Source organism: Macaca mulatta, chromosome 7 (assembly GCF_049350105.2).
Source record: "Macaca mulatta isolate MMU2019108-1 chromosome 7, T2T-MMU8v2.0, whole genome shotgun sequence".
In the NCBI taxonomy this organism is placed as follows: domain Eukaryota; kingdom Metazoa; phylum Chordata; class Mammalia; order Primates; family Cercopithecidae; genus Macaca; species Macaca mulatta.
In genome coordinates this window covers 60,546,497-60,571,713 of record NC_133412.1, presented here as the reverse complement: position 1 = coordinate 60,571,713, position 25,217 = coordinate 60,546,497, and the positions used below count along the sequence as shown (strand labels likewise).

Here is a 25,217-nt window from a genome sequence, read left to right as displayed (position 1 = left end):
TAGGTGTCTGGCCACCTTAGAGTGCAGCCCCACACTTAACCCCCTCCAAGCTCCCAGCCCCTATGCCATAAACCACAAGCTCTCTGCCCTCTCTGACGGCTCCAGAGAGCACTCACATTTGCTAGCTTGGGCACAGCACCTGTTTCAAGAGCCCCCAGGCCCAGTCATGGAGGCTGGGGGACTTTGAGCTCATGGGGTCCAGCCCTGGTACCTGCGTCCGGCCAAGACACTCTGCACCTGCAGCCAGAAGACATCCATGGGCCCCGTGGGCGTTCTGATGGTGGTTGTGTTGGTGTCACCGATGATGCTGGGTGCCTCCATCAGCATGTGGTACATGTACAGCATCTCATTGCCCCACTGTGCCTGCTCTGCTGACTCCTCCATCAGCGTGTTCTTATCCCCATGCAAGTATAGGTTGGACAGCAGTTCTGAGAAGATGAGCTTCTTGGTCTGAGAGTGGGCAAAGAGGGAAGGAGGTTGGGACCTGATGCCTGTGCTGCCCTGGCTGTCCCACCGGGCTCTGCTGATGTTGTGTTATAGAATGAGACCACCACTTCTCCTGCTGTCTTTCTCAGCTTTTCCCCATCTCCCCTTTTCCCTAGTTTATAAGACAGGAGAAGGGGGAGAAAGCAAAAAGTTGGAAAGAAACAGAAGTAAGATAAATAGCTAGACGACCTTGGCACCACCACCTGGCCCTGGTGGTTAAAATAATAATGATAATATTAACCCCTGACCAAAACTACTAGTGTTATCTGTAAATTCCAGACATTGTATGAGAAAGCACTGTAAAACTTTTTGTTCTGTTAGCTGATGCATGTAGCCCCTTGTCACATTTTCCACGCATGCTTGATTTATCATGTCCCTTTTACATGGGTCCCTTAAAGTTGTAAGCCTTTAAAAAGGCCACGTATTTCTTCTTCAGGGAGCTTGGCTCTTAAGACGCGAGTCTGCCGACGCTCCTGGCTGAATAAAAAACCTCTTCCTTCTTTAATCTGGTGTCTGAGGAGTTTTGTCTGTGGCTCGTCCTGCTACAGTGTGCTGGACTTGGAGCCCCAAATGTGGCTTTTCAGATGTGGTTTCTACACTGCTTCAACTCAAAGATTTGCCTCCCCACCACCTTTTCTCACTCAGATGGGGACACTGAGGTCCAGAGGAAAAGTCAGCTGCCAAAGGTCACAGATCTGGAAGGGGACCCAGGATCTATCATGCCACTAGGACACCTGTCTACTCAGTTTTTAAAAATTTTTTGGAGATAAGATCTTGCTCTGCCACTGGGCTGGAGTACAGTGGGCAAGATCACCACTCACTGCAGCCTCAACCTCTTGGGCTCAGAGTGATCCTCCAACGTCAGCCTGTCAGGCAGCTAGGACTACAGGCACGTGCCACCACCAAGCCCAGCTAGTTTTAAAATTTTTGTGTAGAGACAAGGTCTCACTGTGTTGCCCAGGCTGGCCTTGAACTCCTGGGCTCAAGTGATCCTTGACTTGGAAGAGCCCTGGGTTTCTGGCCTGGGTGGCCAAGTGTTCAGGAACCCTCCCTGGCCACACGGTCTTTGGCTGTTCTGGGCCACCTTCGTCCATATGTCCACAGCTGTTGGCTGCGCTGACCCTGACAGCTGATTTGGACACAGGGAGCTGAGGTGCTGACTGAGGCCATGCTGGAGGTCATCACTATTTTCAGGGTATTTTATTGGGAGAAGGTTTGTAATAGTTTCAGGCTTACTAATAGCACCAACAACAGTGCCCTGATTTCTGCCAAATGAGGAAGGATATGAGAAACATATTTGCTGGGGAAAGTTTGATTCTGAATTGTGGGGTGAGCCTGGAGAGTTTCTGTTCATCTCATGTTGGGTCAGGATTGCTGAGAGTGATATGGAGTAAGCTCACCCATGCCGACAGCTGCAGCTAGGGCTGCTGCCCTCAGTTCTGTACTGGGTCCTAGGTGCTGCCAGGAGGCGTGGAGGTGAGTGGGCGTGGCTCTGGTGAGTGTCCGCCCCTTCCCTGGCACCACAGGCCGACCTGGCCCCTCCCACACTGCTAGGCCTTGCGTGCTCCTGCAGTGCCTCTTTGTGAGCGGCTCCTGGTATGGTCTCCCCTGCAGCTTGCTTTAGAAAGTGGGCTCGCCAGACCAACAGGTGCTTTAAGGAGTGCCAGGCTATGGCATCAGGCTCCCCAATGTTATCAAGACTGCAGGGGTCCATAACCCGCCTCTGGGCTGGAGCCTCAGTGTTTTAATGCAACCAGACTGGTGGTTGCAAGGAGGCCAGTCCTGCAGCACAGTGAGTGGCCTTCAGAAGCACAGGGAGGGAGTTTTGTGGTCAGCTGCATTCAAGAGACAGGGGTTAAATAGGATTGAACCAGGCTCTGCAGCAGGACTTCTGGGAGCCTTTCAAGGTGCTGAGCATCGTCTCCCAAATTTATCTAATCATGAGGCACCTTCTCATCTCCCAGCAGAACCTTCCAGGCCTGAGGCAGAGGTAGGGTCTGGCTTCCCGGGTGCCAGCCTGGGCTCAGAGGCCTCTGTCAGCTCCTGACTGAGGAGCAAAAGAAGAATTACACTTCGGGATCATGTTCTGCAGCACAGAAGGGGTGAGCGCTATAGGTTTGGGGTTTGTGGGGACTGTGGGCTGACAGCTATCGGGGAGAAAGTGTTGGTGAGTGGGGACCCCGTGCCCCATTCACTCGGAGCCTCCTCCCACCTGGTGGGGCTGGCAGCCCAGTCTGCAGAGCCAGACAGGAGGCGGAACCTGAGAAATCCACATGCAGGGACCCCTGTTCTTGGGCCTTCCCTGTTCTCTGATGCTCCCATGTACTAGAACACATGCTGGGGAATTCAGAATTTAAATAAAGCTGGCCTTTCTGACCTTGAGCCTGTGGACAAGAGTGAAGCCTGTCCAGGGAGCGGTGTTAGAAACATAAAAGGCTGCGCCCTCGTGTGCGCCTGGTGTTGACAGGAGCCCAGGCAGCTGACGGCAGCAGGAGCAAATGGCCTGCTCTGATGGGGACAGGCAGGAAGTCCTTCAGGGCATTTATGTTTCATCACAGCTTTTCTTGGGACTGGTGTGTCTGTTGGGGCTTTGGATGACAGGAAAGCGAATGAGACCCTGTTGCTGGATGCAGAGCATCTGGAGCCTGGCAGAATCGAGAGAGGGGAAGATGGTGGCCCCGTGTTGGAGGAACTGGCTTATTTTGTGATCCCCAGAGACCAGCATGGCTGACCCCTTAGTGCTACAAATCCATAGCCAGGTCTCAGGACAGCTTTTGGTTTTGTTTTTATTAAGCCACTGACCAGTGGTTAGGAGCAAGTGATCACAACCTTAACATTTTTATTGTAAATTGGAGCCATGACCTGGGGATAATTTGAAACCCACAAACTGCACATTTCTCTGTAGTCTGCATCTGGACACTTGTCACATCTGACAGTCATCGCCAGGACTGCCTGGGCCTGTGCTCATTCCCAGTCAATCAGTCCTGGGACACAGACATCCCGGACTCATGCCTGGTGCCAGGCCTCATGCCTGCCAGAGGATGCAGACACACCCGCACCCACCATCACCATGCAAGTGCTGGGCACTCTTCTCAGTGCTTATATATGGGAACTCAAGTAATCCCACACCCTAGGAGGTGGCAATACTGTTATCCCAGTGTGCAGATGAGGAATCAGAGGCCAGAAAAGGTGGTGACTTCAGTCACACAGCAAGCATGTGGCAGAGCTGGAGTCCAGGCTGTCATTCTGAGCCTGCCCCTGGCTGGGCCATTGTTCCTTGTCACCTCTCTGCAGAAGGTGGGCCTCGTTCCCTACATCAGACCCCCAGCCTGGCCAGCGCTCTTCCCACCCTGCCCCAGGCCACCTGCTGTGCCTGTGAGGGCTGTGTGTGAGCACTCATGCAAGCGCTGCTGATTCTCTTGTTTCTCCCCTGTGTCCTGCCATGAAGCTGATCAGCATCTCCTTTGGGGACCTGAACCCCTTTCCCCTATGCCAGATCCGGAACCGACGCACCTACCACTTGGAGAAGGTCCAGGTGGAGCTGACCAAGCTGGAGTCCATCTGATAGGACTTCCTGCATGAGCAGGACACCAGCCCTGACAAGGGTGAGCTGGTCAGCGATGAGGAAGAGTATACCTGAGTGGGCTTTGGGACACTTCTCTTCCTACCTTCACAACCAAAATGTGCCCAAAGGTTGAAAGCGTGCTTAAAAGCCAGAACATAACACGTATGGCCTCTGGGACATCGGCTGGGCAGATGTCCAAAGCCAGACTGCACTTCCTCATTTCCCACTGTGTGGGGGCAGGGGTGGGAGGTCTCATCTGTTTACAGCCATTTCCATGCCACGCTTTTGGTTACACGTATCTCAGTCATGCTTTCTGCCTGATTGGTGGATCCCCAGGCTTACCAGTGGCTATTTGCAAGAGCCTGTTTCCAGCCTCCATCAGCCTGTCGGTGCTCTGACCCCAAAACTTTGCTTTTCTGGGCATCTCCCCATGTTCTCTCTCCTGTCCATGATGGGCAGTGGTGTGTGGTTTTGAATGGCAGTGCTGTGAAGGATGCCCACTGTGCTTCAGGCACCTGTAGGCCAGAGGGTTGCTGCCTCAGGCATAAGGTCGGTATGAAAAGGGACTGCCTTAGAAAAGCAGGCACATCCCTTGTTCAGAAATGGCCACTGTAGAAAGCCCATGAACCTCCCACCAGTGGTTTTAAGCTGTTAGCCATGCCCCATTTCTAGAATAGCCTTTGCTCTTCCACACGCAACTCTTCCAACAGTGGCTCCCAACCTGGATGGGGAGGGCCTGGCTGCCCAGACACCCACCCTCACTTCTCATGGCCAGCCTGCATTTGCAGATCACTGGGTTGCTCTGCCCCAGCTTGCCGCGTGCCTGGCGTGGCTCAGTGAGATTCTGTGGAATGCCCTTCTTGACTTGTGGGAATCATTCACCAAGTATGACGGTTCGGGATTCCAATTCAACGGTGGAATGCAATTTTAAGAGGTACTTTTTTCCTATTATATTTTGCTGTCAACTTTCTAGCAGTGCCACAGCAAAGCTGGCGTTTCAGCACACTAGATCGAGCCCCGGCTTCATGTCTTTAGTGGAGCTGGTTAACATTTCACTGGTAGAGGGGCTGGCCTCTATATTTAGCCAAAAGCCTTTGCCTCTTTTCAGGCAATAAAAATGGGTTTTGCCATTGTCTTTGTCTTTGAGAGCAGCAGTTTGAGGTCTGACTCCTTCAGGAAGTTGTCCTGTGAGCTGGGCCTTGCAGTCTGCTCAAATCAAGTGTTGGAACTTCCCACTCCCTCAGCCCATCAGAAACGACAGCTGTCAGCCTGGGGGGCAGCTGCTGAGGAGGTACAGCAGGAATGGGGCTGGGCCCATGGGCCAGCACCAGCTGCCCTCAGGTTTTACTTTCCAAGCTGATGGCCCCTAGAACATGCCAACACACACTGCCATGTCCTGGGGCTAAGACGCTGCCTTTAGGGAAAGGCTCATGTTGTCCAGTTTGCCGAGAGATGCACCTGACCAGGGTCCCATCATGGCTGCAACCCACGGTAGTATGTTCGTGTTTCCAGGCAGTTGTCAGCAGCTGCCTGGCAGTGTGTGTGTGAGAGCAGGAGAGTTCCTGGAGGAAAGGGACTGGGGACGCTTTCTCAGCGGTTCTCCTACCTGGAATCAAGTGCCGCATGTCCAGGAGGCAAGAGAGGGCAGCTCTCCCTGGTGCCGGTTGGGGAACAGGATGGAGCCAACTCCTCCTTCCAGGACTGTGGCCTCACTCTTTAGCGCTAACACTTCCCCGCTTCATGTCACTGAGGAAAGAGCTGCTCTGTCCCCTCCAGTGCCCTGAAGGTCCCTGGCCTCCACTGGCTGCCATGGCAGGGGGCCCTTCTGGCAGGGGCTGCCCCATACTGCTGTTCCTCCTCAGAACCTTCACCCCAACATCCAGCCCATGGCCCCTGCAAGGGGGACTTTGCCAGCTGGGAAACCCAAAGGCCTGTCCAAATACACGCACAAGGACCGATGGGAGCTCCCTCCCCACACCTGCTGGTAGTTGCCAACTTTTAAATGGATGGGGTTTTTTGATGGGTTGAACCTCTGTTAATACTTTTGTGTGCTTTCACTACAGTTTATATTTTTATAGGCTATTTGCCCAAGATGTTTCTGGATTCCACATATCTATTTTATATAACAAGTGCTTATGTGTGTGACTCCCTTGTATCTGTGCCAGCCTGAGCCTCCGAGTTGCTCTTCCCTCTGGCCCTGACTCTCACTGACTTGCTGATGTGATGTGCAGGCTGGCCCACTTCTTACCTCAGGTAGCCTGCGGCACTGCTGATGGCTACGGTAGCCGCCATCATTTCAACTACAGTATACTGATATAGGAAGTATCCTAGACAGATGCCTGGTTGGGTTTTCTAACTACATGTTGGTATTGCACAGATCCCCACCCGCCATCCTATAGTGTTGTCTCCCTGCGTGTTCCGGGGCTTCTGGGCAGCTGGGCCTGCCCAGGGAAGTCCTTGCAGGTGGGAGGCCATACAGAGACCTAGAGTGTGCCACTGAGCATCCCACCGCTGCTGGGCAACTGGAGGACTGCAGGGGGCACCAGATGACTCTATCTTTTTATGACACAGCAGCTCCTTTGCTGACCTTCCAGTTACATTTTGGAACTGTAGTACTAAGGAAGAAATAAACTAATTTGTATGATATTCTGCACTGAAATTCCATTATAGTCACTAGTGATGAGGCTCACCCCAAGGGCTTGGAGGGTGGGCCAGGGCTTATTGGTGTTGGGGGGCGAGGAGGGGCTCTCTGACCTTCCATCATGGCATTTCTGGGTGTCCCTGCCCTTGGTTCGCCCTGGGGCAGTTGCATCAGGATGCCTTTGCCAGCAGGGACAGCCTTGGGAGGCCCCAAGAACCATGGCCAAGCTGCAGGTGTGGGCTGGGGACACTGAGGTGGGAAAGCCAGGAGCTGGAGGCTCCCTATGTCCCGATAACCCCCCACCCAGCCACAAAGAACAGGCACGCCTCCTTCCGCCAGCTGTGCCATGCCCTGTCTGAGTCACAGGCTTGTTTGTCTCCTGCCTGGGCTGACAGCTCAGGCCCAGCTGCCACTGGGACAAGCCCAGGCATCAGTGGAAAACACCCAAGAATGATGATCAAATGTCTTCCCATAAGGGTGTTTTGGGGTGGCTCCAGCATGGATTCCCAGACAGGGCAGGCCAAGGCCTGACAGGGTTTTCTCTTCTGGGGACATGGATTCAGCAAGGCTGGGGGTTCCTGAAGTCACACAGCACAGCAGTGGTGGCAGAGTTGGGACAGGGACTGGCTCAGTGTGTGGGTCAGAGGCAAGTCAGCAGGCCCTGCTCCCCACCCTTGGAAGGGATTGCCACCACGGGCAGTTCTGACTAAGGCCTGGGAAGCCATGACTTCCCAGGGTCTCTTTGGGCCAGCCAGGCTGCTGTAGACAGACAGGAAGCACGCCTGACACTCCTCCACCCTTGGGCAGTGCAGCGGGGCTGGGAATCACGCTAGCTTGCCCAGCAACTTGCTTTCCTGTGTGAACTCTGGCAGGCTGCCTCTCTGTGCAAAGCCACAGCTGGGGCCTGCCTGGGGTCCTCTCCCTCTTCCACCTGCTCAGGGTGGCCTGGAGCTTGGAGGTGGGCAGTTGGAGCCTAGGATGGGCCTGTGTCAGCAGGGCATGCGCCCTTGGGCCAGTTACTTCTTCTCAGAGCCTTGGGCTCCTCCTCTGAGGATGGGGCATGTTGGTGTGAAATGAGTTGAGCATGTTGAGTTGGGGAGCAGCAGGACAGGCACCTTCAGGCAGCCCCCCTGGTCACGCTCCCTCCCTCCCTTCCAAGTCCTGGGACAGACATTCATCACAAAAGGGTTCAGCCTCTGATACTGTTTCTTGGTCTCAGTCCTTAAGGAGTAAATTTTTTTTTTTTTTTTTTTTTTTTTTTTGAGATGCAGTCTTGCTTTTTTGCCCAGGCTGGAGTGCAAAGGTGCAATCTCAACTTACTGCAACCTCCGCCTCTCAGGTTCAAGCAATTCTCCTTCCTCAGCCTCCCAAGTAGCTGGGATTACAGGTGCCCACCACCGCAACTGGCTAATTTTTGTATTTTTAGTAGAGACGAGGTTTTGTCACATTGGCCAGGCTGGTTTAAAACTCCTGACCTCAGGTGATCTGCCTGTCTCAGGCTCCCAAAGTGCTGGGAGCCACTGTGCCCAGTCAGGAGTGATTTTCAGTGGTGTCCACTCCATCCTCAGCATACACCCAGCCCTGAGTGTGCGTGGCTGCCACATGCAGACTCCAGGGCCACACTCCCCTTTTGTCCAGGGATGTCATATGCTGGAGAACAGAATGTGGGAGGTGACCCCTGTAGGCTGCAGGGCAACCTCTCTGAACCTTAGTGTCCCCACCTGGAGAAGGGGTGTAACACCTTCCAAGGGGAGAGCTGAGGAGGAAATTGTCAACGGCTGAGTCCAAGGCTCACAGACAGAGGGCAGGGTTGGATCCAGGCCTGGGCCTGGGCCTGGGCCTGGGAGGACAGTGTCTGCCCCTTCCCCAGCCTCCCAGCCCTGGCCAGGACAGGACCCTTTTCAAAGCACATTCATGCCCCTCTGTTCCCTGCTGTGGGCACCACTGTCTGGCTCCATGGGACTAGATTTTATGGGAGGGGAAGGGGCTGTGGGTAGGAAGGTGCCAGGTGCTGGACCATCGATCAGCGTGGTAGGAACCTGTTGCTGGGGCTGGTGGTGGGAAAGGGGCCACTCTGAGGTGGTAGCAATTAGCCCAGCCCTATCTCTGGGCACAGAGATGAAGGGACACGTGGGGACCACTAGGGCACAGCTGGCCAGACTGCTCTTCCCCTCTCTGCCTGCTTTTTCCAGAAGAGTCAACAGATGGAACAGACAGGGTCAGGGAGGAGCCCACGGGGGACCCAGTCCCCACCACTCCAAGGGGCAGTCCCTGCAAGTGACAAAGTGGGCTCAATCCCTGTGGAACAGGTCTCGGAGGACCACAGAGTGGGGCCCCAGGGGAGGCTGGGAGCCTGAGCTGGAGGCAGGCAGCAAGTAAGGGCCAAGCTGTGCCCCTGCCCAGAAGACCTTCCTGCCCCCAGCACCCCACCCTCTGCAGACAGGCCTCCCTGGGCAGCAGCCCCCCAGCTTCCAAGGCGCTCCGTGCCTCACCAGATGCCACGGTCTCATGGACCCGATTGCTGCTCTGCCCCCTGCAGATCTGCCCCAGAGGAGCAGGTGAAAAGCCACACTGCCTGCAGCGGCCTCTGCCCCCAACTCCCCCCACTGACCCCTGCCCCAGTACATCTGTCCTGCCAGACCTCCGTGACCACCTCCAGCCACAGGGACTGTACTCAGCCTCGGGTTCTGCGTCACAGGGTCCCATCTCCCAGACCAGCCTCCCACTTCTCAGGTGGGCCACGAAGCCTAGAGAGAGTGGGCCTTACAGGCTGTCAGTGGAAACCAGGGACTGAGCCCAGGCCCACTGGGGAGGGAGGCCAGCTCCAGGCTGTGCTCGTCAGGGCTGAGGCTTGGCTGGGCCCTCCTGCCCCAGGTTATCAGAGCTATTCTGGGAAGTGGCTTGTTTCCAGCCTCCTGGCCTTGCTCCTGATGCCACTGCCACTGCTGACAGCCCCCAACTGCTGCCGGGCCCTGCTTACTCCAGCAGACCTCCCTGGGGAGGAGGAGCAGGAGGGCAGCAGACATCCCCCAGGCCCAGCAGAGGGCACGAGGCAGCAGGCAGGGTCCTCCACCAAAGCTCCAGGCAGAGCTCCAAAGCGCACATCTGCAGGCTTGCATCTTGGTCTCCCAGGGTGACTTCAGACAAGCTGCTTCACCTCTTGGGCTTGGAGGTGGGGTTGACAGAGGAGGTCTGTCAACCCCACCTCCACAGCAAACAGATGTGGCCATGCTGTGTCACTGCAGCGACCACACACTCTGGAGTTTCCCGGCTTTCCACATGTCCCACCAACTGTCCCACAGACCAGCAGGACATCCTGGGAATTCCGGGTCTCAAAGTCCAAGACACCTTCCCAGCCGCCCCTCCACTGTTCACTGGTGGCAGAAAACTCCTCACATAGGACAGCTTCTAGTTCAGCCACCTAACCAGCCCCCATAGCCCACTCCCTGCAGCCCACTCACACCCGCCCCTGGGAGACCTTGCAAGCCCAGAGCCTCTTGGGCCATCCGTCCTTGGTTCTAGGCCCCCAGGTGCTTCAGTTCCTGTTCTCTGCCCCATCTGGTCCTCACCCCCAGGGATCATAACCACCCCACCACCCTAGCCCTGAAGGTGAGAGACATGGTGCCAGCACCCAGCTCAGGCAGCACACAGGAGTGCTCTGAGATGCTGGCTGGGTGCATGCTGAAGGCAGGCAGGACAGGGTGGGGGCACTGCCACTGGGCCTTGAGGTAGTGGAGTTTGAGGCAGGAAGGCCACCCTTGCCAGATGCAGGGTAGCGAGGCATGGCGGGGGCCACGCTGAGCCCGAATGAGGGCTGCCCAGGAGCCAGCACAGGTAGAGAAGGCTGCGTTGGACAAGGGGAGAAGGCAGACTGGAGAGATTGCAGGGGGCCCCGAATGCCAGCTTGAGTGCCCTGGTTGAGGACTCTGTCCTAGGGGCAGAGAGCAGACAGTCAATAGCACAGGGGCCGCAGCTCCTCACACCACAGCTTCTGGATTCCTTAGATTGGCGGGGGGGGGGCGGTCCCAGGCCCTCTCCCTGACCTTGCAATTGGGGATGACAGTGGCTTTCGGGGAGAGGAAAAAGTCACCTTTCCTGAGCCCACGCAGTGCTGGGCCCTTCATGCCCAGACCCCATTTATGGAAGGATGGGGCTTGGTGGCCCCTTTATTCAGCACATGAAGGCCCTGAGAGGGAAATGGAGCCCAAAGCCACTCAGCTGGTGAGGGGAGCCTAGATGAGACTCCAGGGCCACCCTGTTTCCTGCCATCAGCACTGCTGAGAGCGGCTGGGACTCAGGAAGGAAGTGTGTGAGAGTGTGTGTGTGTGTGTGTGTGGGTGCGTGTGTGTGTGCGTGCGTGCGTGTGTGTGTGTGTGTGTGTGTTGGAGGCGGGGGGGCAGTGGGGTATCCAGAACCACCTCTAGCTCAGGCCCTTCCACCAGGACCCAGCTGGCCAGGAAACCCCCACTACTTGGATTATCAGGACCCTGGAAGGGAGGCCCTTCCTGCGGTTCCATTGCTCACTCTAGGCAGTCCTCTGGCTGAGGAATGGACAGGCCAGGGCTGGGGACAGGGACTCACCCAGGCCCAGTTTTCACACAGCCTCAGGGACATCCCCGGTCTCACTATGGGAAGACTGAGACCCAGAGGGGGAAGAGCTTACCCAGGTTCACACAGCAAATCAGGGGCCAGGGCCACTCCCTCTACTCCCCCGAGGTCAGACAGCTGCCTGCGGGATGTTGTGTGACTGCGACTACCCTTGACTGACTCCCAGCACAGCCCAGCCTCCGGCATGGCATCCTGTGGCATCAGGATTTTCAGTGGCCACGTGGCTCCTGAGCCCAGACTACAGATGGAGCCAGCCGGTGCGGTGGATGCAATGGTTTGACGACCCCATTTCCCCATCGCCCTCCCCGCCCCACCTCACTTCAGCAGAGATCCTGGGGTCAGGGGACTCACGGTGATGCAAGACAGGCTCACAATCCTCGGTGCCACACGGCTGGGAGCTCTCAGGCCAGGCCTCGTGGCCACACTGGTCGCTGTCTTCCTCGGGCAGCCCCGTCTGGGTGTTGACACACTTGACCAGGCGCCGCTGGACACCACCGCCACAGGGGGCTGAGCACTGTGAGACACAGGGAAGGAATGAGTGTCTCCCAGGCCAGCCCTAGCAGTGGCGGCAGTGGGGGCCTCTGGGAAACCATCCCTGTGCCCTGTGCCTGACAGGCCTGCCCTTGCTCCCAGCCGCCCCCTCAGTGCCTCCTGGAGGACCTGGTCCCACTCCTAGAACCCACTTGGTGCTGGAACCCCACTCTCATTTGTGGGATAGGCTCCTGCAGAGGGGAGGGGCATGAGAACAGTGGGACAGCCCATGGGGCTGCCAGGCAGTGAGCCCCTCACATGGGACACACCTGAGAGGCCTGGGCAGGGGCCCTGGGATGGAGCCCTGATGCAGTAGTGGGCAGAGACGTGGGCAAGACAACGCTGTGCCTGAGGGACAGGGCAGAGGACCTGCAGCAGCCCTTGGGCAGGAGGGGAGGAGACAGGTTTCACAGCCAGGGCCCAGCCCACCAGGCTTTGTTGTTATTAGGTGTGGGTCTGAAAACCCTAAACTGAGTCTGTGCCAGTGTCGTGCTGTGCCTGGCCCTGTGCTTCATTGAGTTCCTTCATTTAATCCTCCCAACCCTCCTCTCCCAAGCTGTCCCAGTTTTGCAGATGAGGAAACAGGGTCCCAGCAAAGCAAAGCAACCTGCCCAGAGTCACTCAGCAGCCAGTGGACAAAGACTCAAATGCTGGCCCAGCTGACTCCAGGACCCAGCTCAGGGCCCAAATCTGAGATTTCTGAACCCCTGAGTTCCAAACAGGCCCAGCAGAAGCTGTCCTGCCCATCTGAGGCCCTTCCTCCACCCGCTTCTGCCACTGGCCTTTGCTGGGCTCCCTTATCCCCCCAAGCTCATCATTCCTGCCTCAAACTTCACACCTGTAGGGCAGGCTGGGAACCCAAGATCTGGGGCACCCCTGGGGGCATCTTCTTCAGGAGGAAATTGATCAAAGGGTTCCCAGGGGTCTGCTCTGAGGGTGGGGGTGGGGAGCAGCCAGCCTGGCTGGGTCAAGGGCTAGGGGACCAAGATCCCGGTGCCCCCTCCCCTTGGCTGCAGGAGGCTCTGTGGCAGGCACGGGGCTACACATGGAAGGCACAGTAGGACGGCTGTGTGGTCGGGGAGTCCGATCCCCTGTCCACTCCAGGTCTAGATATGGCTCCTCAAAGGGCCCATAGGACAGATCCTTGTGGAAGTTGATGAAATTGTAGTCATAGTAGAAGTTGTCCACAAACACGGGCCTCGGCGTGTCCAGCTCTAGGGCCTCCTCCTCAATGGCGTTGCCCATGGTGGCTGGCTTGAGTGATGAGGCAGGTGAAGGGCATGGGGCCAGGTGGCACAGGATGAAGTCAGCCTCATTGAAGAGCTCATGGCTGGAGGAGCCGCTGTCTGAGCCTTCAGGGCACAGTGTGTCCAGGGGCCACCGACAGGGTGGCAGAGAGCAGATGACTTCGCTGGCTGGCTGCTGGGCCTTGTTACAGGGGACACCAGTATCACTGGTGCAGAGGACATTTCAGTGCTGAGTGCCCTCCCCACATGTCACTGAGCACTGCAGGGGAAGCCAGGGTGAGGAGCTTAGGCTGGGAGGCAGGCTGCCAGGGGACGCTGGGGCATGGCTGGGTAACCTGTCCACTACCCTATGTCAGAGTGGCAGAGACCCCAGCCAGCCCTCTCTGGTCCTGCCCAGCTCAAGGCCATGGCTGTGGACATGCTTGCCAGGGGCTTCCTGATCCCTGAGGCTTTAGAGTCAGGGGCTGGACCCTGGAATGCCCAGGCTCCCTCCCACCCACGAGGGCTCCAGGAAGGCTGTCTGCCTACCTGTAGCCAAAGACCAAGGGTGGAGCTGGAGGCGAGCCCCCTCCCATCCCACACTCACCTAAGACCAGTTCCCCACAGCCCAGGTGGCCGGACAGGGCACATGGCGGTTTCAATGGGTTTCAGTAGGGGTCCAGGGAAGGTGTTCACAGGCGGGTGGCTCCAGGGCACTCTGCTCATCCAGCCCCATGCTGGGATGCAGAGCATGGCCCGGCAGGAGAGGCCCCCAGGCCCACAGGAGCTGGAGCACAGCTGCCACTCACCTGCCCACCATCTGGTGAGGGCACATGGGTGGCATCACCGTGGCATCAGATGAGTGGCATCAGCAGGCTTACCAACAGGGAGGGCCAGGCTGGGCTTCCAGGCCCTCAGGGTTTGGGCAGAGCTGGGACTGAGGCCAGTGGATGATTCTCCAGAGCTCCAAGCCCAGGTAAGTGTCCTGCCCTCAAAGCCTGGTGACATGGCACAGCCCCTCCACTCCTGCCACCCTCCCCTCAGGGAAACTGAGTGTGACCTGAGGCCTATTTCCACATCCAGGGGCCCAAAGAGGAGGACCACAGGTGTCCAGGCTGGCCTAGGCTGGGGTGACGGGGACTGGGGGCTGGGGTTTCAGCCTTGGGAAGAGAATGAAAGCCCGGCTCCCTCTGCTCCTCCCCAGGGCCCCCGGGGACCCAGATGTAGGGGCCTGTGGCAGACCCAGGATGCCTGGGGGTGGGGAGTTGGTGGCGGAGTGGAGGCGGGCTCACCTGGCAGGGCAGGGCTGCTACTGCACTTCCTCTGGCGGTCATCGGGCTGGCCCAGGGGGGCACAGTTCTCCTCGTCCACGGGCCCTGCTTGCTGCTCCAAGCAGTATCCATTCTGCCTCTGCACACCTAGGGGCCATGGGGCTCAGCCTGGGACTGGCACCCAGGTGCCCACCGCCCAAGACCCAAAAACACCCTTTCTGCCAAACCCTCCCAGCGCCTTACTGCCCATGTCAGGATGAAGGCAGACCTCCACCATCGCCTCCTTGCTGTCCTGGTTCTCACTCACACCCTCTCCTATGTAGCCTCCCCTCTGACTGCCCCTGGACGGGTGGCAGAGTGTGGAGGTTTCGTGGGTTGGGTGCCCAGACCCTCTGCTTCCTAACTGAGATGCCTAGACAGCTCATTTGGCCTCTCTGAACCTCAGCGTCCTCCTCTGGGAAGTGAGAGCAACAATCCTGCCTCCTCCAAGCCCTGGAGGGAGGACTGCGTGTGTTCTTGCATGTGCAGGCTCAGCCTGTGCCCCGCACATCCTAAGAGCTCGATCCGTGCCAGCTGCTGCTAGCATGCAAACCCAGTCATGGTATCAAGGCCGTCCCACCGTCCACACCCTTCCCAATGGCTCAGAGAATATCTGGAAAAGAAATTGGGCAACAAGGGGCAGCCCCTGCTCTCCACCCCTGCACCAACCTTGGCACTGCTCCTGTCCTTCACACTCTCCGCCACTGCCCATCCTGGGGCCTTTACATCGCCACGCTCCTCACCTCAGACACTCACTCCCATACTGCCTGTTGAGGCCCAGCCACAGGACCCCCTCTGCAGGTGGCTCTGCCTTCGTGGCTCCACCCCCACCCTGTGGTCCAGAGTGTAAGTTGTCCCTCCCCTGAGCTGCCAGTTCCACACCCGTCCCCCTCTTTCCTCACCAACAGATTCTGATTTTGTTCAAGGAGCAATGAGGCCAGCTGAAAACACAACTCCCTGACACTCCCTTGCAACTAGGGGGGTTTGGGACACAGTCCTGGCTGGGGAGAAAAAGGCACAAGTCCCTCATTAGGAGTCAGCCCTTTCCCCTCTCCTTCCTGCCCAGTACAGGATAAGAGCCCTGGAAGGGAGGAAACCATCTGTGACAAGCAGGAGTGTAGGGGAGGCTGCTGTGGCAAGGACAGTGTGGCTGAGGGCCAGTCAGCTCCAGATCCCGCCAGCTTGGACTGTGCACCTGGGACTTCCTGCCCTAGACAAAGAACCCCTGTCTGTTCCAGCCACCATGGGGCACTTGCCTCTGCAGACACTCCCAAGTGGTCCACCTGCGAAGCAGCCAATTTGCTGAAAGACAATTCCCCGAATGTCTAGTGCTGTAAATGTATGTGTTGGTTTTCATGTTTGTCCAATTAAAGACACCTGTGTTAGGCCAGGCGCGGTGGTTCACGCCTGTAATCCCAGCACTATGGGAGGCCGAGGAGGATGAATCACCTGAGGTCAGGAGTTCGAGACCAGCCTGGCCAACATGGTGAAACCCCATCTCTACCAATAATGAAGAATTAGCCGGGCATGGTTGCGCGTGCCTGTAAATCCCAGCTACTCAGGAGGTTGAGGCAGGAGAATCACTGGAACCTGGGAGGTGGAGCCAAGATCGCACCATTGCACTCCAGTCTGGGCGACAGAGTGAGACTCCATCTCAAGTAAAATAAAATAAAATAAAATAAAATAAAGACAGCTGTATTAGATAACATGGGTTTCCTAGCTTTGGAAGGTATCTGTCCAGTTCTCCATTTTCGTTTTGTCATCATAATAGCATTTTAAGGAATGCTCAAATGTCTGCATCTCAGACTCCTGATCCTGAGACCCTGAGGACACTGAGTGTCAACGATGGGAAGACCGAGGGGAAAAGGGGAGGACTAAGAGACAAAGGGGGAGACTGAGGTGTGGGGAGACCGAGGAATGGCGGGGGAGACTGAGTGGGGGGAGGAAGATTGAGGGGCATGGGAGGGACTGGGGGGTGGGGGAGACCGAGGGGTAAGGGGGAGACTGAGAGGCATGGGGGGAGACTGAGGAGTATGGGACAAGACAGAGGGGCAGAGCGGGAGAACAAGGAGCAGTGAGGAGGAGACAAAGAGACAGAGAGGGGAGACTGAGGAGCACGGGGGGAGACTGAGAAGTATGGGAGGAGATGGAGGGGTAGAGGGGAAGCCGAGGAGCAGTGAGGAGGAGACAAAGAGAGAGCAGGGACTGAGGAGCATGGGGGGAGATAGATAAATATGGGGAGGAAGAGTCGGAGTTAATGAAATTGCCCTGCTTTTTACAAATAGTTCAGGGAAATAAGTCAGGGTGGTGAGGGGACACTGGGCTGGTCTCCGGGACACAGCAGAAATGCAAGCATAAGACCTGCCAGAGGTGAGCAAGGACACAATCGAGAGGGAGCTGTGTCTGCTGGAGGGAGAACACCAAGAGCTGGAGCACACTGAGCACGCGCCGCGAGCCAGCACCCACCTGCCTCATCCATTTACCCTCCCAGTGGGCCTGGGACATAGGGCAGTTGCCAGCCTCATCTCACAGATGGGGAACTGAGGCTCAGAGAAGCCAACTTCCAAACCCGTGGTGGCCCAGCAGTGAGCTGGAAGCTGAAGCCAGCGTCCCTGTCCAGAGATGAAGCCCCTGCCGCCGGGGCTGTGCCTGCCCCACTTCTCACCTCTGCCACAGGTGACTGTGCACTTGGTCCAGGGCCCATAGTGCCAGGAGAACTCGGGCGGCAGGACCTTGCCATGGCCACCTGCCTCCCTGTGGATGGTGTACTCGTAGCGCACCCCGGGGTTGCTCTCCTGCAACAGCAGCTGGGTGGGCAGGCAGGAGCCCGTGAGCACGAGGTGTCTTCTCCATCCACCCAGTCCTAAAGGAGCCAACCCCAGCCACCTCTGTGAACTGTAGCTACACCATTGGGCCATTTTAAAGATGAGAAAATTGAGGTAGAGGCTGCAGCAGGAGGGCCTCGCTCAGAGCCAGGCTCTGTGACTGACCCAGGGCTCACTCTTCCAGGACGAGACCTGCCATAAGGGGTGCTGGGCCTGGGGACTGCGCCTCCGCTCCCCAACCCTGGGCCTTGGGAGGCAGGCACCTGGATCCAGACAGGCTTGTTGGTGGGACCCAGGGACGTGAGGTTCTCCCGGTTGCCCCTGCGTGCGTATGTGAAGGTGATCCCTGCCACCTGGTAGTCCCCGTCCCACTGGATGGTGCAGCCATCACTGAAGAAGTACTTCTCTGGGTCCTCGCTCTGCAGTGCCAGGAAGTTGGCAGCCTTGGCCACCTCCTGGATGCAGATCTCGCGTGTGCCGGCTGGGATCAGCCCCACGTCCACATACCCTGTCAGCCAAGGGTTGTGGGTAGGTTGTGCCCAGGGTGAGAAGGTTGCTTATCCCCACCCGCTTCCCTCACGTCTCTCCCCACTTGCCTCCGCCTGCTGATGCCAAAGATTTCGCCATTAGCTTTAAAGTCTGAGCTCCCCAAATTGCTCAGATCTGTCATAGACCACCAAAACCTCGCAGAGGTGCCACAAATCCTGACCCCGTGGCCATGCCCCATCACCCCTCACTTGGGGACCTAAGCTGGTCTCATCACAAGGCTGGATCCATCCCCTACACTAAAGGCCAGCTGGCATTCTCTTTCTGAAAAAACCAAAGAGCCCAGGCCTTTCTCCTGGGACACCCTCCTCATCCCCATGCGGCCTGCTTTTATTCATTCACTTCCATCACACCCGTCACATGCCAGGCACTACTCTCAGCACTTCATATGTGTAAGCTCATGGGTAACGGCCCTATAGCCTAGGTACTATTGTTATCCCCATTTTACAGATGAGCAGAGTGAGGCAGACAGGGATAGTAACGTGCATGAGCGTCCTGCTGGGATATGAGCAGCCTCCAGGGCCAGTGCTTTATCCAACACACTGCACTGCTCTCTGGGATGAAGTCTAAGCTTCTCAGCCTGGGGCTCGAGGCCCTATAGCTGGTCCTGCCTTCCCTTCTTGCCTCCAGGCTCTGGTACAAGCTCTTTCCTCCATTTGGAAGACCACTTCCATCTCTTCTGAGTTTTATGATTCAGCTCAACTTCCACCTCCTACAGGAAACCTTCCCTGACTTCCCCAGGCCAGGACCTTCTTCCTTGGTGCTCCCACAGCCCTCTGGGCCTACTTCTACTGCACTGGTCACACCAGAAGGTTCTGTCCCCTTGCAGGACTGAGCACTTCACCTGCATGTCCCCATCACCTAGCACACAGTCAGTATTTGAGCAACGTGTGCAAAACAGACCAAAGGTGAGGGCACGGAGTTGGGCATCTCAGAAGCTTCAGGAGGAGACTACCATTCTTTGAAAGGCCCAGGGGCCACACGCAAGCCGAGCTGGCCCTGCCTGGGGTCTCTGGGACAGGAGGACTCCCCGTGGGGACAGCTCTCTGCATGTGGGCCAGGGGTCCCCTGACTCCTGCAAGAATTCTACCCCAGCAAGGCTTCCCTGCTTAGCCATCTCTAGTCTAGGTGGGGACCACAAGACGAAGGACAGGGGCCCAGGGGAGATGGGGAAGGGGCCACCAGGTGAAGAGCACACCCCTCCCCAACAGCGGTTCCACCCCATACCCAGGCGCTCGGCCTCCTCAAAAGTCCCACTCACGGTGTGGCAGGTGGAGTCATTGCCCTGACACACGCCACAGTGATCCTCCATAGCACCGGAGTCAATCTTGAAGTCACCGCCCACGTTCTGCAACACACAAGGAGGAGAGGCCCCTGGTGCTGGTGGTCAGCCCTGTGTGGTCCCAGTCCCGGGGGCCAGCCAGGGTCAGGAGGAGAAAGCTGGGAGTGGGGGTCAGGAGGCCTCTCTCTGGCCCTGCCCCATCCCAGCTGTGCCTCTGACTCAGGTGAACTTCTCTACCTCCCTGAGCCTCAGTTTCCTCACATGTGAGATGGGGAGATCCACCCCTCCCTTAAAGGCATGTCGTGAGCATCACATAAGACAAGAGAAGGGAAGAGTTCTGCAAAGGCTGCAGGCAGGCAGGGGATCTGATGCACTCCTGACCAGCGCATGCAGGGAAGGCACTGGGGGTTGGCACCTCCCTGCTCGTCCTCCTCGGAGCCCAGGCCTTGATACACCAGTGGCTTAGAGGGCAAGAAGCAGGGACAAGTAGGTGGCTGGGGACATGGGCAAAGAGGAGAGGCCATGATTGTTATTAAAAATAAGGATAGAAATTGTTACCAAATACTGAGTGCTACTCTTTGGGGCTCAGAGCCCTTCAAGTCACCTATGTCACCTCATTTAACCCCTTCTATCAGGGAGCAAACCACTGCCTGGGGTCAGCCAGCCAGCAAGAGGTCAAGTCACTGCCTGGGCTCCAGTTTCCTGTCTGGGGTGGTGCTGGTGCAGGCATCCAAGGAGATGCAGGGAAGTGAGTCCTGACTGGGAGGGGTCCCCAGTGCCAGGAGGTGTGGCAGGGGCTTTGCCTTAGAGATCATAGAGGGTGGGGGCTGGGAAACCCAATGGTAGAACATGGGGAGGGTGGCCTGAAGAGGACCAGGAGGGACCCAGGAGAGAACCTGGGGCCCGCCAGTGGGGCTGGGGGCAGCCAGTACTGGGAGAGCCTCTTCCTAACCAGGCACACCTTGCAGATGCTGTTGATGCAGAGGTCCCAGCTGGCCTGGACCTGGTAGCAGGGGGTGCCATCGACCACGGCATCCCACAACTTCCTGGCAAAGTACTTATTTGAGGGCCAGCAGTACAGCTCGCAGGGGTTCACTGGAGGCCCAAGTAGAAGAGCCATCAGCAACAGCTGGGGCAGGAGTGTGGAGGCCACCAGGAAGACCCCTCTGTGACACACATCCATAGCAGGCTAGAGGCTCCCAAGCAGCACCAACATGCTGGAGGCTCCGGCTGGGCTGGTAGCTATCTGCAAGGTCGCAGACTGGGGAGCTAGGGGTGAGCAGCAGCCCCAGGGGACAGTGGGAGTGGCCCAGGCTTGGGGTGGAGACTGGGCCTCCTACTTGCATCACAGGGTAACCTTGGACCCACACATCCCCAGCCCTCTGGGCCTCAGCGTCTCCATGGGAGGCAGCACTCACCGTCATTGACCACAGGCACCCATGTGTGCAGCTGGTCCTCGTAGAGTGTAGCGTCAAAGTGGCTGCACTGGACGTGGCAGAAGGAGGGGCGGCCAGTGGGGCAGGCCTGCAACTTGCAGAGGTGGAAGTGCTTCCGCTCACCCACACAGTATCTGCCTTTGTATTTGGGTCGGTGGGGATGAGAGGGGTGGGCCCCAGGGCCTGGTGAATACTACTGCCTGGCCACAGCCCAGAGCAAGCGGCTTCCTCCTGCACCCACACCCCGAGATCCCTGCCACCCAGCTTTGTGCACAATGCTTCCCTCCCTTGGGCTGCCCACCCTCTGGCCCAGACACACCCTCCCTGTTTGTAAGGACCTGTGGGGAGGTGGCAGCAGGAAGCCTGAGTGTGTGACCATGGGCAAGTCTTCGGCCAGCCTCTGGGCCTCAATTTCCTCCTGTATAAAGTGAGGTTTGGGCTGCCTCTGCAGAGGGCTGTTGAAAAGCTGGGACAAGTTGCAGGCATGACTGGCACTGGCTGGAGGGACTGCACCGAGTCTCTAGCCCATGACACCAGCATCCTAACGAGCCCTTGAGTCCTCAGCCTCCCTCCTGGTGGCAGTACCCCAGCCCGGGCCTAAAGGAAGTGCCCAGGGCCCCAGCCAGGTGAGAGGTCTGACCGAGCACAGCTCCTGAAACCCTCCGCATCTAGGCCAGGGTCACTGGCCCCCACCCAGCTCAGACCTGGAGGTCAGGAGGCAGGGAGGGCCACAGGCCAGTCTTGGATAAGCATAGTGCCCTGGCTGGGGCTGGCTGTGAACCCCATGTCTGCCCCAGGTGGCCTCCTGAAGTGAAGATTAGCCGGGTAGTGCCTCAGGTCTACGGTACCACTGACGTCTGTGTCTCAGCAGATCTTCACACCACCCCGTTTAGACGGGAAATAGAGGCCCAGAGAGGTGAAGTCATTCACCTCAGGCCATCCCTTCAGTGCTGGCCCATCCTCCCAGCTGCCCCCAGTCTCATCTCAGACTCTTGTTGTGCCTCTGAGGCCACCAAGCCCCTCCCGCTGAGTGCCCCCTACAGACGAGCTGCAAGACTGAGGGCCTGGCCTGCAAAAACTGTATTTGCCCCTGACTACAACTTTACTGGATGGGTACTGCTGTTATATAGATGGGGAAAACGAGGCCCAGAGAAAGGATGAAGATGGGATTCGAACCTGGAACCATCTAAGGTCTGGGACCCATGCTCTTCCCCACTGCCCTCTCCTGCCTCCTTCCAGCCAGCAGCTGCTTTGCCATGTGGCCTCTGATGAGTCTCTCCAGTCTCTGGACCTCAGTGTCCCGCTCTCTGGAAAGGGGTCAGCAGTGGGGACCCTGTCAGCCCCCAGAACACTGCTTGAAAGTGACTCAAGGTGGCCTGGACACTCGGACTGACCATTATGAGGACATTTCTCAGAGCCAGGGGCTGGGACAGAGCCAAGCTCCTGCAATCGGCTGACTGCTTGGGTCCCTCTGTCCCATTGCCCAGGGCACCCTGGGCCCCACACTCACGTAGGCTGCGTGCACTGCCGCTCAGCGCTCTGTACGCCCACGCCACAGCTCCGGGAGCAGATGGACCAGGCGCTCCAGCCGGACCAGCCACCATCCATGGCCTTGGACCAGAAGCCCACAGACATGCACTCCTCATTGAGACACCACTACCGAGACAGATGGAGGTAGAGCCACCCCACCCCCCAGCCTATCAGTAATCCTCACCCTAGTGAGAACAAGGTGGGTGGGAAGGCTGAGAAAGGCACAGAGGGGAAGGATGGAAGGTGAGAGAGGCCCCTTTACAATCATCACAATCATCTGTGACCCAGACCACAGGGAGGAGCTGAGCAGGGAGTAAAACGGCCCACATGCTGACTCAGCTGAAGACCTCCGGGGGAATCATGGAATCAAGCCCTGGCCCCAATGCCTCCGATTTGCAGATGGGGCCTTGGGCTGCAGAGAGTGCGGGGCTCTGCTAGGAGCACAAGCAAGACTGTGAGCTGGGGCTGACCTCAGGGCCTGGTTACAGCAGGTCTGGCGTCTCACACACCCACCGCCGGGACTGGGGACATCCTGTACCTTATTCTCCCCACACTGGGTGCTGTCCACGGCTGCATCCAGCTTGGAGTGACAGGTGGTCCCCACAGAGCACCAGAGTGTGTGGCAGACATTCTGTGAGGAGGAGGGCATGGGCCATACCCTCACCCTCTCCCAGTGCTGCCACCCACCCTGCCCCCTCCCTGTCCCCAAGGGTCCCCTGGGCACCCCTCTACATGGCAGGGGCCCACAGACCCCCAGAGGTCCCTTCTTGTGTGTCTGCTCCCACCTTCCTCCCTGGACCATGTGGTGGTGTGGGGTGCTCGGGGCTGCACTCCTCAGAGTGGTCCCCAGCTGTCCCCACCTCTCCCAGCCTAGCCCCTCCTCTGGAAACACTCCCGTTAGAAGATCACTTCAGGCAATCTTCTCCAGGATAAATAGACCCTCCCCACTGGGGTTCCTTTTCCCTCTCATGAGCCAGCTCCAGAGAGGTAAGGGACTTGCCCAAAGTGTCACACTTTGTCCATGGTTGACCCAGAATTCAGAGCTGGGTCTGTGGCCGCCCATCCCTGGCCTCTCCCACAGGTCACTTGGCGTCTCACAGTATCACTCGGGGGCGCAGCCCAGGCCAGGTGAGGTTACTCTCAGGCTGGCATCCATGGGCTGGTGAGAGCTGTCCCCGAGCCCTCCTGCCGGGTCCCCACACCCCCACACCTACACTGGCCCCACTCACATCCATGTCCTCGCAGAAGGCAGAGTAGGCCCCATACTGGAGGCGGCACTGGTGGCTCACATCATAGAGGATGCCAGGTGGCACTGAGGAGAAGTCGATGATGTCCTTGGAAGGAGGGTCATCCAGGCACAGGCCCCACCCATGGCTAGAGATGGGATGGGAGGATGGAGGGGGCGCAGCCTGGGAGACCCATTGGAGAAGCCTTGGTGGGGCGAGGAGAGGTGGGAGGGGACACAGAGTCCTACAACTGTAGGAAACTCTAGCCTCCCCTCTCTGCTCAGCTGATCTTCCACCCACAGCCAGCAGCAGAGACCCTCCCAGCCTCTCTCATCTCACCTCCTGGGCACTCCAGCTAGCTAAACAACCCCAACACCAATCCCAGGCCTCTGTACACACTGCCAGGGTCCTTCCCTCAAGGCCTCCTGAACCACAAAGTGTGGGTGGCAAGTCATCCAGGTGCCGAGGCAAGAGATCGAGGGTATGAGCTGTTCCAGTATAATAAAATATATAAAATAACAATAGTTATACTAGATATAGATAATAGATATGACTGTGTATGAATATCATTAATCATCAGTTTGTAGCAATTACTCTTTACTCCAATATTATAATAATCCTTGCTCTACAATTATAACCTAGGAAAAACCAGGCCATACAGAGACAGGAGCTGAGGGTACATAGTGAGAAGTGACCAGAAGACAAGAGTGTGAGCCTTCTGTTATGCCCGGGCAAGGCCACTACAGGGCTCCTTGGTCTAGCGGTAACGCCAGCATCTAGGAAGACACCTGTTGCCAAGTGGACCATGGTCTAGAGGTAGCATTAGTGTCAAGGAAAAACACCTGCTACTTAGCAGACCAGGAAAGGGAGTCTCCCTTTCCCCGGAGGAGTTCAAAGAAGACTCTACTCCTTCACCTCTTGTGGAGGGCCTGACATCAGTCATGCCCACCCACAATTATCCGGAGTCCTAACCATCTCTCTCTGATGCTGGGCTTCAGTGGTCATGCACCTAGTCTGCCTTCATGTTCCATCCTGTACACCTGGCTCTGCCTTTTAGATAACAGTAGTGAATTAGTGAAAGTACTAAAAGTCTCTGATATGCAGAAATAATGGTGTAAGCTGTCTCTTTGTCTCTCCTCTCTTTCTCTCTGCCTTGGCTGCCAGGCAGGGAAGGGCCCCCTCTCCAGTGGACATGTGACTCACGTGACCTTTTCAATCATTGGAGATGATTCACACTCCTTACCCTGCCCCTTTTGCCTTGTATTCAATAAATAACAGCACAGCCACGCATTCAGGGCCACTACCGGTCTCCGCGTCTTGGTGGTAGTGGTCCCCCGGCCCCAGCTGTCTTTTGTCTCTTTGCCTTGTGTCTTTATTCCTACAATCTCTCGTCTCCTCACATGGGGAGAAAAACCCACTGACCCTGTGGGGCTGGACCCTACATACGGCACCCAATGTGGGGCTCTCTCTCGCTGTGTGAAGTTGCACCCTGAGTGCGGAATCAGCGGAGGATTTCGACCAGAGATTCCTGACGATTGCGGTCAACAAGCTTGGTGGTAAGCTTGAGCACTCACAGTATTCCGGGGACACCATGGGACAGGCCAGTGCTAAGTACTTGGCTTATTTAAACTTTATGAAAACCCTCCTGTATTATCTCAACCCTGTCCCTGTTCAGCCCTGCTGTAGGCCTCTCAACCTTCTGCCTGTTTGGCCCAGTAATGAGGCCTGCAACCCTATCCCTCCATAGCCTCGTTTTCTCATGCCTGTTTCTTTTCCTCCGAATCAGACTTGGCTAGAGTCACAGGCTCCCTTGAAGCCTGGCTCTTTTCCTAAGTTATAGTTGTAGAGGAAGGATTATTATAATATTGGAGTAAAGAGTAATTGCCACAAACTAATGATTAATGATATTCATATATAATCACATCTGTTTATATCTAGTATAACTATTCTTCTTTTATAATAATTTATTGTACTGGAACAGCTCGTGCCCTCAATCTCTTGCCTC

The 25,217-nt window shown here is 57.1% G+C and overlaps 2 protein-coding genes across 3 annotated transcripts; both read right to left on the bottom strand.

Annotated features, from left to right (window-relative positions):
• Positions 1-3,248: 3,248 nt before the first annotated feature.
• On the bottom strand, positions 3,249-25,051 carry LOC718170 (uncharacterized). Of its 2 annotated transcripts, XM_077938742.1 has the most exons (5): positions 23,216-25,051; positions 20,439-22,617; positions 19,000-19,086; positions 14,350-14,475; positions 3,249-13,877 (listed from the first exon to the last, which is right to left on the bottom strand). In XM_077938742.1, exons 2-5 carry the CDS (start codon positions 20,994-20,996, stop codon positions 13,863-13,865), a joined length of 786 nt encoding a protein of 261 aa, XP_077794868.1. In that variant the 5' UTR covers positions 20,997-22,617; positions 23,216-25,051; the 3' UTR covers positions 3,249-13,862. The 2 variants fall into 2 exon arrangements, with proteins under 2 accessions (XP_077794868.1, XP_077794867.1); XM_077938741.1 differs by lacking the exon at positions 3,249-13,877 and having other exon boundaries at positions 13,889-14,475.
• Positions 14,466-18,790, bottom strand: LOC144329699 (A disintegrin and metalloproteinase with thrombospondin motifs 18-like). Its single transcript, XM_077938661.1, is given in 3 exon segments — positions 14,466-17,242; positions 17,245-17,748; positions 18,694-18,790. Coding segments are annotated over 3 exon segments (1,005 nt in total). The 3' UTR covers positions 14,466-16,838.
• Positions 25,052-25,217: the final 166 nt, after the last annotated feature.

Coding starts and splice junctions, on each gene's coding strand:
- LOC718170 (XM_077938741.1), bottom strand. CDS start 20,996: ATGCTGGTGTCATGGGCTAGAGACTCGGTGCAGTCCCTCCAGCCAGTG. Junction 19,087..20,438: donor GGTGCCTGTGGTCAATGACG/GTGAGTGCTGCC, acceptor TGTGTGTTGCAG/AACGTGGGCGGTGACTTCAA. Junction 14,476..18,999: donor ATGACTCCACCTGCCACACC/GTGAGTGGGACT, acceptor CATGGCCCCTAG/GTGTGCAGAGGCAGAATGGA.